Below are 18,046 nucleotides of genomic sequence, written 5' to 3' on the forward strand. Positions count from 1 at the left end.
GGACCAATCCTTCAGCTTCTCTAGGTCATCTTGTAGCCTCATACTGTCTTCCTCTTTCTTGATCTTCCTCATAATTTTTGCATCATCAGCAAACATTGAGAGGACCGAGTCAATACCTTCTGAGAGATCAGTTACATATATCGGTAACAGTATAGGTCCAAGGACTGATCATTGTGGGACTCCACTGGTGACGCCTCGTCACTCCGAGACCTCACCTCTCACAGTGACTCGCTGTCTTCTGTTGATTAGGTACTCCCTTATCCAATGGAGTACATTTCCTTTCACTCCTGCCTGCATCTCCAGCTTTCTCACTAGCCTCTTGTGTGGTACTGTGTCAAAAGCTTTTCTGGCAATCCAAAAATATGCAGTCTGCCCACCCTTCTCTTGCCTGATTTTTGTCGCCTGGTAATAAAATTCAATTAATCCTGTGAGGTATGATTTGCCATCCCTGAACCCATTCTGATGTGGTGTTATGAAGTTCTTTCGCTCCAGATGTACCACTAGCTTTTTTTTGCACAATCTTCTCCATCATCTTGCATGGTATGCAAATTAGGAACACTGGCCAATGCCTCCTGTCTAATCCCCCTTCCTATATATCGGGACTACATTAGCTGTCTGACAAAATTTATGGCATTTTACCTGTTACCAGCGATTTATTTTACACCATGGAGAGTGGCAGGCACAGTGCTTCTGCTCCTTCCTTCAGTATCCATGTGTGTCACTGCGCGCAGCGTGTGTACCGGGAGGACACACGAGGTGTATCTTTCGTCTTCAACTGTCATGTTTAACAAGCGTCATTTTGTTCATATCAGGCTATAAGTTACCCAGGGTGGTTCCCGGCGGCCAGCTGGTCGTAGGCAGGTCGTTCCCAACCTGGCAGGTCGTCCCCCGGGGTAGACGGTACTCTGCACCGTTCTCTGGCGTCGTTACTGGCAAGTTATGCCTCATTACGGAATCAGTAGGGGGACCATTTGATTATTTGCCTCCCGACGCCACGTAATGTGGGAGTGTTTAGCGTGGGAGGAGAAGCAGTTGGTGGGAGTGTTTGTGTGTCCGCCTGGGGCGTCGCCCCCCACCACGGGAGGTTAAATTGTTGCCTCTCCTTCCTTGACCTGTTTTATTTTCTTGTCATTTATGTGGTCTGACATCTGCTTCTTCTTCTACGACCCGTGACGTTGGTGCGACCCGTGACGTTGGTGCGACCCGTGACGTTGGTGCGACCCGTGACGTTGGTGCGACCCGTGACGTTGGTGCGACCCGTGACGTTGGTGCGACCCGTGACGTTGGTGCGACCCGTGACGTTGGTGCGACCCGTGACGTTGGTGCGACCCGTGACGTTGGTGCGACCCGTGACGTTGGTGCGACCCGTGACATATGGTGCGACCCGTGACATATGGTGCGACCCGTGACATATGGTGCGACCCGTGACATATGGTGCGACCCGTGACATGGTGCGACCCGTGACATATGGTGCGACCCGTGACATATGGTGCGACCCGTGACCGCCAAACAGCATAACGCCCAATAACCCCCCCCCCCCCCCGGGGTATATCAGTACTCCTGGGTTTTCCTCTCACAAAAGGCGCACATGTTTTCCTACAAAAGCCACTTCATTGCTTTTATGTTGCTTTTAATTGGAGTAATTGTCCCTAACAGTAATTGCCAGCTAATAAAGTTTGCGAATGTAAATGGTGCGAGGAGGAGTGGACGACCACCCGGGTGTCCCACTGGAGGAGTGGACGACCAGCCCGGGTGTCCCTCACTGGTGGAGTGGACGACCAGCCCGGGTGTCCCACTGGTGGAGTGGACGACCAGCCCGGGTGTCTCACTGGTGTAGTGGACGACCAGCCCGGGTGTCCCACTTGTGGAGTGGACGACCAGCCCGGGTGTCCCACTGGAGGAGTGGACGACCAGCCCGGGTGTCCCACTGGAGGAGTGGACGACCACCCGGGTGTCCCACTGGAGGAGTGGACGACCAGCCCGGGTGTCCCACTGGTGGAGTGGACGACCAGCCCGGGTGTCCCTCACTGGTGGAGTGGACGACCAGCCCGGGTGTCCCACTGGAGGAGTGGACGACCAGCCCGGGTGTCCCACTGGAGGAGTGGACGACCAGCCCGGGTGTCCCACTGGTGGAGTGGACGACCAGCCCGGGTGTCCCACTGGTGTAGTGGACGACCAGCCCGGGTGTCCCACTGGTGGAGTGGACGACCAGCCCGGGTGTCCCACTGGTGGAGTGGACGACCAGCCCGGGTGTCCCACTGGTGGAGTGGACGACCAGCCCGGGTGTCCCACTGGTGGAGTGGACGACCAGCCCGGGTGTCCCACTGGTGGAGTGGACGACCAGCCCGGGTGTCCCACTGGTGGAGTGGACGACCAGCCCGGGTGTCCCACTGGTGGAGTGGACGACCAGCCCGGGTGTCCCACTGGTGGAGTGGACGACCAGCCCGGGTGTCCCACTGGTGGAGTGGACGACCAGCCCGGGTGTCCCACTGGTGGAGTGGACGACCAGCCCGGGTGTCCCACTGGTGGAGTGGACGACCAGCCCGGGTGTCCCACTGGTGGAGTGGACGACCAGCCCGGGTGTCCCACTGGTGGAGTGGACGACCAGCCCGGGTGTCCCACTGGTGGAGTGGACGACCAGCCCGGGTGTCCCACTGGTGGAGTGGACGACCAGCCCGGGTGTCCCACTGGTGGAGTGGACGACCAGCCCGGGTGTCCCACTGGTGGAGTGGACGACCAGCCCGGGTGTCTCACTGGTGGAGTGGACGACCAGCCCGGGTGTCCCACTGGTACCGCACCCATTGGGACCATAGGGAGGATTGAATTGGAATGTTATTGGTTGAGATTTTGTGCCCTGTAGAAGGGTAATTTGGGTAACTCTTTTCGAAAATAATGCGATCATGTGGGAGGCTTCCTCTGTGTCTTCGGTTTCTTTGTGGGTGTGTGTTCTCGCCTAGTTGTGCTTGCGGGGGTTGAGTCTCGGCTCTTTCGGCCCGCCTCTCAACCGACCAAACTGTGTTTGTGTGTGTGTGTGTGATTAGCATTGGTATAATAATCGTTTTCGAGGTCTCAGTTTATCACCATTTGCTATTCTTCTCTCCACTCTTTACTCCTTCCATCCTACACCCTCTCCCTACAACTCGCCCCTCTCCCCGCCTCACCTCTCTCTTCCTCCCCCCCCCTCACCCCTCTCCACCTCCCTCATCACTCACTCCACCCCCTGCAGCATCTTCCGGATAAAGAGGTTCATCTTAAAAGTGATGATTTATGGAAGCAAGGAATTGAGTCAGTTTTACAGGAGCCAAGTTTTGATGGTTGGCCCAGCCTGTGATGGATGGCAGTGTGTATATATATACCGTTTGTGTATATATATGTATACTGCCAGTGTGTGTCAGTCACTGTCGTCTGACCCCCGCCACAGCGCCCCTCACCCCAATGTGTTTACGGTTCTCAAGAGTGTCCAGAGTCATCTTAAATGGGTCACCCTCGCCCCGCCCTCGACACTCCACGTCTTCACCTCCAGCTGCTTCTCATCACAGCTGCGTTGTTCACTTGAACATTGGCGTTCATCTCCTGAGACAATTATTTGTACGTGCAACAGGTTTTAATCAAAAGACACAGGGGATGATGTTGAAGTGTTGTGAGAATTTGTGACAAGTTGATCCGCGGCCAGGGAGGGAGATGGGACAGGTGGCCAGGGAGGGAGATGGGGTACTTGCGTAACTGCTTCGTGAATCTTTGTCCGGTCTCTGGATTTGTCACCCCGTAAAATGCAGCCGTATTGCCTACCCAGACACGTACCAACCCATACAACCCACCGGAACTATACAAGCCGAGGCATGGATAACGACAATATTACGGTACTGAAATGTTATTAACTAATACCTTGCTTTTATAACGAATTTTATCGCTTTCGTAAAAAATGCGACACATTAGGTGAGAGGGCAGAGGTGGGTAGGGGAGAGGAGATAACTTCCGAACTTGGGAGATGGGAAACCAGAGATGCCAGGCTGGGAAGATTGAGGAGAGAGAGAGAGAGAGAGAGAGAGAGAGAGAGAGAGAGACCGAGAGATTGAGATCGTCCCGGGAAGATGGGTGGCCACGGAAATGAAGATATATATTTTTTTAAAGACATATGATAAAGTGCATGAGCCAGCTGCCCTTGAGCCGTCTGCCCCTTGAGCCAGCTGCCCCCCTGAGCCAGCTGCCCCCCTGAGCCAGCTGGGGATCAAAGCTCCTGGCGTAAACCTCTCTCAAGTTCAAACACAGAGTATAATGGGAAGTTACCTGACCACCTGCGCTCTAGAGTGTGATCAAGACGGGAGTTGTTTATTGATACCTCAAGAGCAACCCCCGCTCTTTCCTCAAGAACAACCACCGCTCTTACCTCAAGAGCAACCCCCGCTCTTACCTCAAGAACAACCACCGCTCTTACCTCAAGAGCAACCCCCGCTCTTTCCTCAAGAGCAACCATTTTAACCAACAACAACCATGGTTCAATTTTAACTCATCCCTATTTCATCTATTATATTAATTGCTTTGACTAATTGATCGTATTGATTGACTAATAAAGTCATTCATTTGGTTTAATAGCTTCTACAGCAATGGTGTTAAGCAACCGTTCTCTTCACCGTGTTAAGAGAACTGTAACACGTCTTAAGTCAATTTCAGAGTTTCGAAGATTCGGTATTTCTTGGAGAATTTCTTGCAGGGTTTGCGAAAAGGAATGTTTTGGAGGGTTGTGTTGCCTGGAGACTAAGGCCGGGTGTTGCCTCCAGTGGGGAAACACTACACACTCATTCTCACCTGTAAAACATATTGATTTTTTTCTGTCAAAACATTCAGATTTTTTCTGTCAAAACATTCTAATTTTTGTTCTGTCAAATCATTCTGGGTTTTTTCTGTCAAAACATTCTGATTTTTTCTGTCAGAACATTCTGATTTTTTTTTCAAAATATTCTGATTTTTTTTTTTCTGTAAAAACATTCTGATTTTTTTGTCAAAACATTCTGATTTTTCCATGTGGGATTGACTTCTCATACGTTGTAACGCAACTCTGTACACAAAATCACAACTATCCAACCACACTACATCAAAATTTGTGGCATTTATGAAGGCCTTTCGTACCCTGGCGACGTTAGCTCCAGGTGGCAGGGTCACCTTGTAGGTTTTATGCTATTAGTTTCTTTTATTTAGTTGTGGTTCGCTTTGTATAGCGTAATGTTGTTATAATCCAGCAGTGCTCCTTGGGCAAGAGAAGAGCAGACTCTCTCCACTGTGCAGTTACTCTGTGGGGTGGGATAGGTGCATAGTGAGTACGAAGTCTGCTGATAGGCACAGGAGCCGGCTTTCCGGGCCTACCTGGTACCTGATATACCTGATGGTACCTGAATGGGGTTCTGGGAATTCTTCTACTCCACAAACCCGGCCTTAGAACAGGCTTGATTTTGTCCTGTCGAGCAAGGCATTGTAAACAACTTGATGAAATTACCAATGATGTAAAGTGTGGTTGATATGGAATAGAATGGGCTGTCAACTTACGTTAGTGAGACAAGCAGTTCAAAAGATTTCAATAACAGATTGGATAGGAAATTGAGGTAGTAGATTAATAACGGAACCTGCCTAGTCAAATTCCAATTCAAAATCTTTACAAACGGTCATCTGCGGTGTTCCTCAGTTATTGTTATAATATTCTCGGTTATCAAGAGAGATTTGGATTTTGTTCAATTTATATTGTTATTTACAAAGTTTTTGTTCCGTTAACGAGAGGAAACTTTATGAAATTACCTGTTGGCTGTTGCCAGGTTCACCTTATAATATTACCAATTATGTCAAGAACCAGTCTGGGGGTGATGGCAGTCTGGGGGTGATGGCAGTCTGGGGGTGATGGCAGTCTGGGGGGTGATGGCAGTCTGGGGGGTGATGGCAGTCTGGGGGTGATGGCAGTCTGGGGGGTGATGGCAGTCTGGGGGGTGATGGCAGTCTGGGGGTGATGGCAGTCTGGGGGTGATGGCAGTCTGGGGGGTGATGGCAGTCTGGGGGGTGATGGCAGTCTGGGGGTGATGGCAGTCTGGGGGGTGATGGCAGTCTGGGGGTGATGGCAGTCTGGGGGGTGATGGCAGTCTGGGGGGTGATGGCAGTCTGGGGGGTGATGGCAGTCTGGGGGGTGATGGCAGTCAGGGAGGTGATGGCAGTCAGGGAGGTGATGGCAGTCTGGGAGGTGATGGCAGTCTGGGGGTGATGGCAGTCAGGGAGGTGATGGCAGTCTTGGGGGTGATGGCAGTCAGGGAGGTGATGGCAGTCTGGGAGGTGATGGCAGTCTGGGGGTGATGGCAGTCTGGGAGGTGATGGCAGTCTGGGGGTGATGGCAGTCTGGGGGTGATGGCAGTCTGGGGGTGATGGCAGTCTAGGGGTGATGGCAGTCTGGGGGTGATGGCAGTCTGGGGGTGATGGCAGTCTGGGGGTGATGGCAGTCTGGGGGTGATGGCAGTCTGGGGGTGATGGCAGTCTGGGGGTGATGGCAGTCTGGGGGTGATGGCAGTCTGGGGGTGATGGCAGTCTGGGGGTGATGGCAGTCTGGGGGTGATGGCAGTCTGGGGGTGATGGCAGTCTGGGGGGTGATGGCAGTCTGGGGGGTGATGGCAGTCTGGGGGTGATGGCAGTCTGGGGGGTGATGGCAGTCTGGGGGTGATGGCAGTCTGGGGGTGATGGCAGTCTGGGGGTGATGGCAGTCTGGGGGTGATGGCAGTCTGGGGGTGATGGCAGTCTGGGGGGTGATGGCAGTCTGGGGGGTGATGGCAGTCTGGGGGGTGATGGCAGTCTGGGGGTGATGGCAGTCTGGGGGTGATGGCAGTCTGGGGGGTGATGGCAGTCTGGGGGTGATGGCAGTCTGGGGGTGATGGCAGTCTGGGGGTTGATGGCAGTCTGGGGGTGATGGCAGTCTGGGGGGTGATGGCAGTCTGGGGGTTGATGGCAGTCTGGGGGTGATGGCAGTCTGGGGGTGATGGCAGTCTGGGGGGTGATGGCAGTCTGGGGGGTGATGGCAGTCTGGAGGGTGATGGCAGTCTGGGGGTGATGGCAGTCAGGGAGGTGATGGCAGTCTGGGGGTGATGGCAGTCTGGAGGGTGATGGCAGTCTGGGGGTGATGGCAGTCTGGGAGGTGATGGCAGTCTGGGAGGTGATGGCAGTCTGGGGGGTGATGGCAGTCTGGGAGGTGATGGCAGTCTGGGAGGTGATGGCAGTCTGGGGGGTGATGGCAGTCTGGAGGTGATGGCAGTCTGGGGGTGATGGCAGTCTGGAGGGTGATGGCAGTCTGGGGGTGATGGCAGTCAGGGAGGTGATGGCAGTCTGGGAGGTGATGGCAGTCTGGGAGGTGATGGCAGTCTGGGGGTGATGGCAGTCTGGGGGTGATGGCAGTCTGGGGGTGATGGCAGTCTGGGGGTGATGACAGTCTGGGGGGTGATGGCAGTCTGGGGGGTGATGGCAGTCTGGGGGGTGATGGCAGTCTGGGGGGTGATGGCAGTCTGGGGGGTGATGGCAGTCTGGGGGGTGATGGCAGTCTGGGAGGTGATGGCAGTCTGGGAGGTGATGGCAGTCTGGGAGGTGATGGCAGTCTGGGAGGTGATGGCAGTCTGGGGGTGATGGCAGTCTGGGGATGATGGCAGTCTGGGGGGTGATGGCAGTCTGGGGGGTGATGGCAGTCTGGGGGGTGATGGCAGTCTGGGGTGATACAGTTCATTTAGGTTAGGGGGAACTATGTGCTGTACCACCACTTCTGGGGGTTGAACCCGGGTCGTCCAATGGTTGAGGCGAGTGTGCTAACCACTGCTCCACAGGGTTCTCCGTATTTCATTCACAGTAACTGTGTATGTGACGTCATACTGGGCAGTAAGGCGTAGTAGAGTTGTGACGTCACAGCGTTATTACGTCACAGGCTGTTAATCAACACTGAGAGACCCGTTAACAGCCCAATAGACTGCATAAGCCACAACTAGCCAAGGTAAGCGCCTCAGCTTACCATTACTGATGTAATCTACAGCTTACAACCATGTAATCATGTAAGCTTTAAGCTGTTGCCGTAAATGGCTTCGCGTGTTCAAGCTTCATGTCTTAGGCCACCCGTTATAGGAGACTTTGCTTATTACAGAGGATGTGTGTTGAGTAGGAGAAGACAGTGACGATGTGTGTTACACCCCAAGGACACCTTATGTGACTGTGTTGTGTGAGCTGTGTGCTAGTGTTGCCTATGGCACTCGCCTCTACTACTGCTCCTGCTGCTTCTACTTCAGCAGCTAACTGGAAAGTGAGGAACGTTACGCTGCGACTTGCCCTTACCCCACCACCTGCCCCTACCTCACTTGCTTCTTTCCTCAGTGCCGGAGAGCCTCACACCCCGCCCCCCCCATGCCCACACCCGCGCCGCCTCGTCAAGAAGAGCGCCCTCGCCCCACGCCCACACTAATAGGCTAAACATGGCGTGAATGAAGAAGATAACGGCGAGGAAGGTGAGGAGTGAGGGGCGAGTGGCGCAGTGTGGTGAGCGAGAGGTGCGAAGTGAGGGGCAAGAGTGGCGAGTTGAGAGGCGGGTGGTGGAGGGCACGGGAAGGTGTGGTGTGTGTACGGGCGCTGGGCAGCACGTAGCAGCCCTGGGCGTGCAGTGTCACCGCAGGGCGGGACCCCGGCTGATGGTGAGACAGGCTCTGTGTGATGGTGAGGCAGTGGTAGCGCGTGTGATGGTGAGCCAGTGCTGCCACGCGCGGTGAACAGGTCGTGGCCGTCGTGTGAGACCCGGGCTGTAGGAGCGGCATGTCGTGCTCGTGGTGCATTGCCCCGGAACCAACCCGGGAGCCATGGTCGCCGCCGCGGTGACTAGTGCATCCCGGACATGAACTGAACCGCGTGTCGTCACAGGACGCGTGGGTGTGAGGGCCCCTAGGCACGGGCCCCAGGGACACCCCCCGGCCGCCCCCAGGGGCCCCGGACCTGCTCGCCCACACCGGCTGGGCGGCTCAGGGGCGGGGGGCGGCCATGAATGGGCGGGTGTTGCATCAGGAGGAAGTGGTACGCGTCCACTTGGCGACAACCACGACCACGACGGCCGCCTGCAGCACCTCTAATAACGGTCCGCCGCCGCCGCCGCGCCGCGTCCTCCTGCTAGACCAGCGCGGCGGCCGCATCGCCGGACCACTCAGGGCCGAAGCCGGCGGTGAGTTCACCTTCGAACTCATCGAGAATTACCCAAGTCTCGGGCTGTCGGCGGTGCAGGACGGGTCAGGGACCATCATCAACTGGCGCGGGATGCGGGGCACCAACCGGTTGCAGCGCTCCAGCCGCAGAGAGAAGGACCGTCTCGAGTCGGACTCGAGCAGATCGCCCCGCTCGCGGCCCTCCGTCCTCGACCCTTACTTGCCTACCTTTCAGCACCTGCTCTGTGACCTTGACCTTGTTGCTTCGTCGCTTCACCTCAAGAACTACCCTGTGTGCGAGAATGACCTCTACGATGTGAACAGTGAGTGTACTCGAAGAGTTTAGACTGCTTTCGATAATGTTGTATCTCCAGGTTGTGTTTAGAGTGGAGAACACACCAACACATCCGAACCCTGTGTGTTGATGTGTTCTTGTATGTGTGCGTGCGTGCGCTGGTGTGCATGCGCGCCTTCTTGGATACACGTTCCTAGTAGAGCCATTAAATTCTCTGCACTCACCACCATTCCAAAACGTATCTCATTTTTACTCACAGTGCCCACATTATTAAAGATAACATGTGACGATAAAGAGCAGTTTTTTGCGTTAAAAGGTGGTAAGCAGGGTCTAGTGATGGCGTATCGTAAACGCTAAATTAATCGTCCATTTGGTACAGCTTATGCATGAGATTAGCGTAGAGCATGACAACTACTGAAATGTTCGTGAGAGCGCGTGTGTGTAGAGTGGTGGCACGATTAACCACATCTGTCCCCCCCGTGCGTGTGCGCAGCCCCACACTGTAGTCACGCAACCCCCTGTAGTGACACGTCTTATTTACACTATCCGTGACCCTCTGTCGTAACACTGTGACTTCCTATAACCGCAAGGATGACCTTACCACCGCCATTGTCTTTCCACCTCATTATCATCCCCCCTCCAAAATCCCTCAACGACAATGTTACCTTCCACAATGAAAGTTTTCTTCTCTTCGGCAGTGTCAGTGCCGCCTCCAAATGGCGGCGTCGAAGAAGACCGTGATCGCACCGAGACCCGCGGCCCCCTGCCTCCTGGGCCGCAGATCACGGACCACCAGGCCCGGGCTGCACTCTTGGCCCACGTGGCCGACCGCTGCTGTTGGGGATCCGGCGCTGCCAAGAAGATGGCCATCGCCAAGATAAGCTACGACTCCGCTTTTCACGTGAGTACATCTTAGAAAAGTGGCCCCCCGTGCGACCCCATTTTCTGTTGCTCTGTTATTTGGAGACCGATAGTGATATTTTCGTAGGCAAGTATGTTAATATAGTTATGTCTTGTTCTTGTGGGTATATTTTATCATACTCTATTTAACTGTAACATTGAAAGTAATAATGTCAGTTACCGTCTAGGGCGCCTGACAGCTAGGTGGACAGCGCTTCGGATTCGTAGTCCTGAGGTTCCGGGTTCGATCCCCGGTGGAGGCGGAGACAAATGGGCAAAATGTTTCTTTCACCCTGATGCCCCTGTTACCTAGCAGTACATGGGTACCTGGGAGTTAGTCAGCTTTCACGGGCTGCTTCCTAGGGGTGGAGGCCTGGTCGAGGACCGGGCCGCGGGGACACTAAAGCCCCGAAATCATATCAAGATAACCTCAAGATAACCGTCGTCTTCATGGACACCTGTTAAGAAGTTGCACTCGCTCGTTAATATATTATGCCATAGTTACCCTCGTTCATAGATATATTGCCATCATTATCCTCGGTCATGGATACGTAGAGACATAATTACCCTCGTTCCTGGATACCTGTTGTCATAGTTATTGTCGCTCATGGATATATTTTGCCATAATTACCCTCTCTCCTAGATACCAGTTGCCATATTTACACGCTGTCCTAGATACCAGTTGCCATATTTACACGCTGTCCTAGATACCAGTTGCCATATTTACACGCTGTCCTAGATACCTGTTGCCATATTTACTCTCTATCCTATATACCTGCTGCTATAGTTATCCTTGCTCCTGGACATTAGTGGGATGTGTCTAAGAGCAGGCAGACGAACGCAGTATTCAGGGACACGAACACTGAGAGGTGTACCCAACTTCTCGGAGTGTCAACATTGCGTTTTCCGCTTCATCCGTCATGTCCGTGGCCTGAAGAGACTGTAAAATTTGTGGCCTGAGGAGTTTGTAGGGTCTATGGCCTGAAGAAACTATAGGGACCCGATCCCTGCGCTATTTCCCGGTGTCGGGCAGCCGGGGCGCATCCGATCCCACGATCGTCGTCGCCCCTAAATCAACACAACAATAACATTTCGTTTACACTGTCGTCCTGGCATGAGTTCAAAATATACTTGCTGTTTGGTCAGTAAGCTATTGCGGTGGCCTTAATAACCCTCCGGAAGTGTATAGGCCTACGACCCTAACCCGGAACCAAAACCCCCCCCCCTGTAGGCTGACGAAGGGGTATGAATAGAAGAGTTAGGTGTGCTTACAAGGAACCATCGGCCATGTTGTCTGCTGTACCCCTCAATTTTATTTTGTATTCAATGCCCAAAATGCTGTGAGCTTTTTTTTTATTGGGGGGGGGGGTACTTTTACAATTATTTGTCGAAAAGTTTTACTTCTGTTATTCAGAATTTACGAACGCTCGCTGTAGCGAGAGTCGGGGAAACTTTCCAGACCTCGCTCGCTGTAGCGAGAGTCGGGGAAACTTTCCAGACCTCGCTCGCTGTAGCGAGAGTCGGGGAAACTTTCCAGACCTCGCTCGCTGTAGCGAGAGTCGGGGAAACTTTCCAGACCTCGCTCGCTGTAGCGAGAGTCGGGGAAACTTTCCAGACCTCGCTCGCTGTAGCGAGAGTCAGCAAACGTCGCCTCCAATCTCAAGCGGAAGATGCCTTCCTCCAAGCTTGTCAACGCCATTTTGATCTTTGTGCTTCATTTCCTGCATATCTCGGCAGCCTCCTGTCTATCGTGGTTTGGTATACCCCCCCACTGATTGGTATACCCCCCCCCCCCACGGTTTGGTATACCACACAACCACACTGCCAGGGTTTATAACTAGTAACATCATCTTGTTATCTAGTGGATGCAAAATCTCAGTAACAACATTCTTACAATTGTGCCTGGATCTCTCTTGAGACTTTGATGGAACCATGAGTACCCGAGTCGCACAAGCTGTTTTTCGGGGAGTCGGGGGGGCCTTAGGGGTAGATCCACCAAGAGATCAAAGGGCCAAACGGTCCGTGTCAGTGTCTATTAGTGCCAATTCACTTTGTCTCGCAAAATGTTGAGCTCCGGGTCATTCGTAGCCACAGAGTTGTGCTACGTGAGTCACAAATAAAGGAGCTCCTTAAAGAGGCGTGACCGAGCTTCCCCACTACAGATCTAAGCTTATAATCTGGCCCGGCTAAATTTACAAAAAGATCGAATGATAAAATGTAAACATGTATTTTGTGTTCCTGTTTATATTCCATGAAAATCTGAGTTTCTATCTTAACACTAGCAGGATTGTTGACACAGTGCATCCCTGCAGATAACATGTGTCTCGATATTACGCTGAATATAAACGAATGTAGTAAAGAGTCAACAACTGACCCCATCAGGTAAGTAATATCCATATCTAGAAAATGGAGTGAGTGTCATTGGTTGCATGTGTGTCTGACAAAAAGAGGATGGTAGCCGAGGCTAATTCGGCTACCATTACTGATGGGTAATCTTGGGCATGGTATTTTATCAAATCACTTCAGTTGCATATATGCCTGAAGACCGTTCAGGCTTGTTCGCATTTGTGTTTCTCACGTGTGCCCCAAAGAATGAGGTGATTTGATAAAATACATGCCCAAGATTACCATCAGAGTGCCGGCGGGAGGACGGGGATTTAGCCTCGGCTACCATCCTCTTTTGTCCGGTCGTGTTGGTCGAGTGGTTAAGGGATCCTGTACATCAGTTGCAGAATGCTTCTGGCAGTATGGGTTCGAGTCACTTCTGGTGTGTGAGTTTTCAGTTGCATATATGCCTGGAGACCGTTCAGGCTTGTTCGCATATATATATATATATATATATATATATATATATATATATATATATATATATATATATATATATATATATATATATATATATATATATATATATACCCCCCCACGGTTTGTATATATATATATATATATATATATATATATATATATATATATATATATATATATATATATAATATAATATAATATAATATAATATAATATTAAATAGTATATTTTGGGAGCAGGTCTTCTTTAATACACATGTCATTAAACACAACAGTATTGTGACTTTTTATTAATTTTCTTTTGGATATTTTCTAATCTTGGCAAATATCTTCTACCATCTGGAGGGTGAAGTAACACTACATCACTAAATCTGTCCATTGTTATTGTTCGAAGTTTGGTCAGCAGTGTGACAACTTCAGGAGTACACTCTGTTACACTAACACAGCTGTACTGTACTGAGTTTACACAGATATCTATTTTGGATATCTCTGGCCACTACTGGTGGTGGGTGTCCAGAGATACGGTGTTATGTTACCAGGACAAATTATATGTCCTGTTAACGCTCGCCATTTTAATTCCAGGACCATTATAATTCCAGAACATAACGATTTGTGTTATGTATGTCGTGTATTATAATGACAAATGAACAAAATAAAATGTTCGAAATGAACCACACACACACACACACACACACACACACACACACACACACACACACACACACACACACACACACACACACACACACCTACCTTTCCATGTAAATATATAGATAGTCTCATGTTTAATACAACAACTGACCAGTTGTAATAGGTTTTGTGGGGCAGTGGCCCTCACAGTTAAGTCATAGACGAGATAATCTCGGGTTTAATTCCCGTGACAGGACAGCTGATGCCTTTGGGCAATGCGTCCTACCACCTGAGACCTCTTGATCACCCAGCAGTTAGTAGGTATATGAGGGTCAGGCAGCTGTTGTGGGTTGTATCCTGGGGATAGTCAACCTGGAGGACCCAGGTACAGCAAGCCTGGAGGGGCCGAGGTACAGCAAGCCTGGAGGGGCCGCGGTACAGCAAGCCTGGAGGGGCCGAGGTACAGCAAGCCTGGAGGGGCCGAGGTACAGCAAGCCTGGAGGGGCCGAGGTACAGCAAGCCTGGAGGGGCCGAGGTACAGCAAACCTGGAGGGGCCGAGGTACAGCAAGCCTGGAGGGGCCGAGGTACAGCAAGCCTGGAGGGGCCGAGGTACAGCAAGCCTGGAGGGGCCGAGGTACAGCAAGCCTGGAGGGGCCGAGGTACAGCAAGCCTGGAGGGGCCGAGGTACAGCAAGCCTGGAGGGGCCGAGGTACAGCAAGCCTGGAGGGGCCGAGGTACAGCAAGCCTGGAGGGGCCGAGGTACAGCAAGCCTGGAGGGGCCGAGGTACAGCAAGCCTGGAGGGCCGAGGTACAGCCTGGAGGGTACGCAGGCACTTACGAACCTGTACATCTTTTCTCAATCTTTGGCGGCCTTGTTTACAATTATTAAACAGTTAATGAGCTCCGTAGCCCCAGGAGGCTGTTTATAACAATAACAGTTGATTGGTTAGTTTCCATGCTTGTTAACTGTTTAATAAATGTAACCAAAGCCATCAAAGATTGAGGAAAGATGTACACGTTCGTAAGTACTTGCGTAACTGCTCGTGAATCTGGCGTTTTAAGTGGACGTAACGCGACTCGCTTATATCACCCATCGTACAAATGTTAAGAATTTTGATTGTTGTGTATAACTCTGTTGTAAATGTCTTGTATGACACAGAACTGTGATCGGTCAGCTTAGCGTAAAGCATTTCTCTTGTGTATATGAGGTTACTTGAGTCCCACACGCGACACGGTAGAGATGAGAGAAAACGGTGTGAGAGCTCGTAGAGAGCAACTGACCAGCCTGCACGCTATTTTAGTGTCTCATCCCCGTTATGCTACTGTTATGTATTAGACTAGTAACTTGCATTAGCTTAGTCCTAATGCGCGACACTAACAAATATAAAAATGGTCGTTTATGTTCCATGCTCCTGCGACCGTTTTCTGTGACTGGGGGACTTGCCCTCGCCCACTCGGAGCCTTCCCGGGACGGACGCTAATTTAAGGCAGTCTGTAATTAAAACATAAACATGTATTTTAAACATTAACGTGGTCCCGCATATGACAAAGAAAATGGGCAATACAAATCAGCTGGAGGAAAGTCACAGCTGAGGTAAGTAACATCCGGGGAAAGTCAGCTATATGGAAACTGCCGTGTTATTAGCCAGCTAATATCCCCGCCCCTACCGCCCCTATCCCTAACCCCTCACCCGAAACCTAACCCCAATCTAGCCTCCTAACCACTCTGAATCACATGACCCGCCGAGCACATACACCAGAAGAACTACAATAACACCATTGTGTTATTGTGGTTCTGGCGGCCAGGCACCCAGCGACGGCCCGCAGTCATATTACTACCCCGACGGGGTCGGCGGCGGCGGGGGGACCCAACAGTGATCCACGACTTCATTACAACCACAGATGATATATGTGCCTGAGAGAGGCGGGGTGGAGGGTCGGTGCTTCATCTCTCATATATGTCGCCCCTGGACGACTATTTTCCTTAATTTGCATCATTACGAGGGTTGGTGTGTGGTCCGGGGGGGACGGAGCAACAGCACGACGGGTCAAGCTAACACAACCAAACAAAATTAAACGTTGAGCCGAATTCCTGTTATTCGACATTGTCTTTCCGAGAACTGAATGTGTCTAGGTACGTCAGACGGTTAAAGGAACGGTTGGTGCTGTATGTGGGATGTTGCTAGGATACTTGTGGGGATGTTGCTAGGATACTTGTGGGGATGTTGCTAGGATACTTGGGGGATGTTGCTAGGATACTTGTGGGGATGTTGCTAGGATACTTGGGGGATGTTGCCAGGATACTTGTGGGCGTGTACTCGCCTAGTTGTGCTTGCGGGGGTTGAGCTCTGGCTCTTTGGTCCCGCCTCTCAACTGTCAATCAACTGATGTACAAGTTCCTGAGCCTATTGGGCTCTATCATATCTACGTTTGAAACTGTGTATGGAGTCAGCCTCCACCACATCACCCCCTAATGCATTCCACCTGTTAACTACTCTGACACTGAAAACATTCTTTCTAACGTCCCTGTGGCTCATCTGGGTACTCAGTCTCCACCTGTGTCCCTTTGTTCGCCTACCACCCGTGATAAACTCTCTATCTTTATCTACCCTTCCAATTCCTCTGAGAATTTTACAGGAAGTGATCATGTCTCCCCAATCTCTTCTGTCTTTCAGTGTCGTGAGGTTCATTTTCTAGTAATCTTTCCTCGTAACTCATTCCTCTCGGCTTAAGGACTAGCCTGATGGCATACCTCTAAACCGTTCCTACCTTCGTTTTGTGTTTCACTAGATGTGGAGTCTAGGCTGGAGCCGCGTATTCCAATATTGGTCTGAGATATGAAGTAAACAAGGTTCTGAATGATTCCTTACACAAGTTTATGAAGACGGTTATTATGTTCGCCAGCTTTGCATACGCCGCTGATGTTATCCTTATGATTTGGACTTCAGGGGGCAGGTCTAGTGTGATATCAACCCCCCCCCCCCCCAGATCTTTATTCCTGGCTCCTGAAGGATTTCCTCTCCCAGCTGGTACCTAGTGTTTGGTTTCTTGCTCCCTACGCCTATCTTCAGCACTTTGAACTTGCTCGAGTTAAACTCTAGTAGCCATTTGGTGGACCATTCCTTCAGTCTGTCCTGGTCATCATGTAGCCTCATGCTGTCCTCCTCTGTTTTAATCCTTCTCATAATTTGAACATCATCAACAAACATTGAGAGGAATGAGTATATCTTCTGGAAGATCATTCGCGTACATCAAAAACAGGATAGGTCCGAGTACAGAACCCTGCGGGACTCCGCTAGTGACATCACGCCAGTCTGAGGTCTCACCCCTCACAGTAACTCTGTTTCCAGTTGTTTAAGTACTCCCTTATTCATTGGAGCACCTACCACTTACTCCAACATGTTTATCCAACTTATGAAACAGTCTCTTATGGGATACAGTGTCAAAAGCATTCTGGCAGTCCAAGAAAATGTAGTCTGCCCATCCTTCTCTTTCTTGCTTAATGTTTGTTGCTTGGTCATAGAATTCTATTAAGCCCGTGAGACACGACTTGCCTTCCCTGAACCCATGCTGTGGGGGATGCTTCCAGGATAATTGTAGGTTTGTTTCTAGGATACTTGTGAGCACGTAGGGATGCTTCCAGGATAATTGTAGGTGTGTCTCCAGGATACTTGTGAGCACGTAGGGATGCTTCCAGGATAATTGTGGGTGTGTCTCCAGGATACTTGTGAGCACGTAGGGATGCTTCCAGGATAATTGTAGGTGTGTCTCCAGGATACTTGTGAGCACGTAGGGATGCTTCCAGGATACTTGTGGGTGTGTCTCCAGGATACTTGTGGGTGTGTCTCCAGGATACTTGTGGGTGTGTCTCCAGGATACTTGTGGGTGTGGGGAAATATATCTAGAATACTTGTGTGGATGTGGTATGTCTTGACCCAACACTGGTTGAGATTGAACTGGACAAAGATTATATTGCGCATATTTGGATAATGTACAGTACTTAGCATATATATATATTATATATGTTTACACGTTATTGCCCCTAATTACTTTACTATATATATTTTTTGGTTACGTGATTAAAGAAAACGAATTTGGCTTCGGTGGAGCGAAAGCGTTTTCTAAAACTGCCAAATCACTATTGCGTGTGGTGAGTGAGTGTGTAAATATTAAGGCATTTCCTAGGCTCGTTGGTCTTGTCGTGACCTCTGTTAATTTTAAACACTTGTGT

The 18,046-nt window shown here is 51.0% G+C and overlaps 1 protein-coding gene across 3 annotated transcripts in view; it reads left to right on the plus strand.

Moving 5' to 3' along the window:
- The window catches only part of LOC123747267 (protein SSUH2 homolog), a 411,115-nt gene that overhangs the window by 363,024 nt on the left and 30,045 nt on the right, over window positions 1-18,046 (plus strand). For 2 of the 3 annotated variants that reach the window (XM_069319779.1, XM_069319778.1), the window contains exons 2-3: window positions 8,147-9,508; window positions 10,179-10,381. In XM_069319779.1, coding sequence (XP_069175880.1) covers window positions 9,028-9,508; window positions 10,179-10,381 — 684 coding nt within the window. In that variant the 5' untranslated portion in view covers window positions 8,147-9,027. The remainder of the gene's footprint in view (window positions 1-8,146; window positions 9,509-10,178; window positions 10,382-18,046) is intronic. The other variant, XM_069319781.1, reaches the window with a different exon arrangement.

The sequence above is a fragment of the Procambarus clarkii genome, chromosome 94, assembly GCF_040958095.1.
Source record: "Procambarus clarkii isolate CNS0578487 chromosome 94, FALCON_Pclarkii_2.0, whole genome shotgun sequence".
NCBI lineage: Eukaryota > Metazoa > Arthropoda > Malacostraca > Decapoda > Cambaridae > Procambarus > Procambarus clarkii.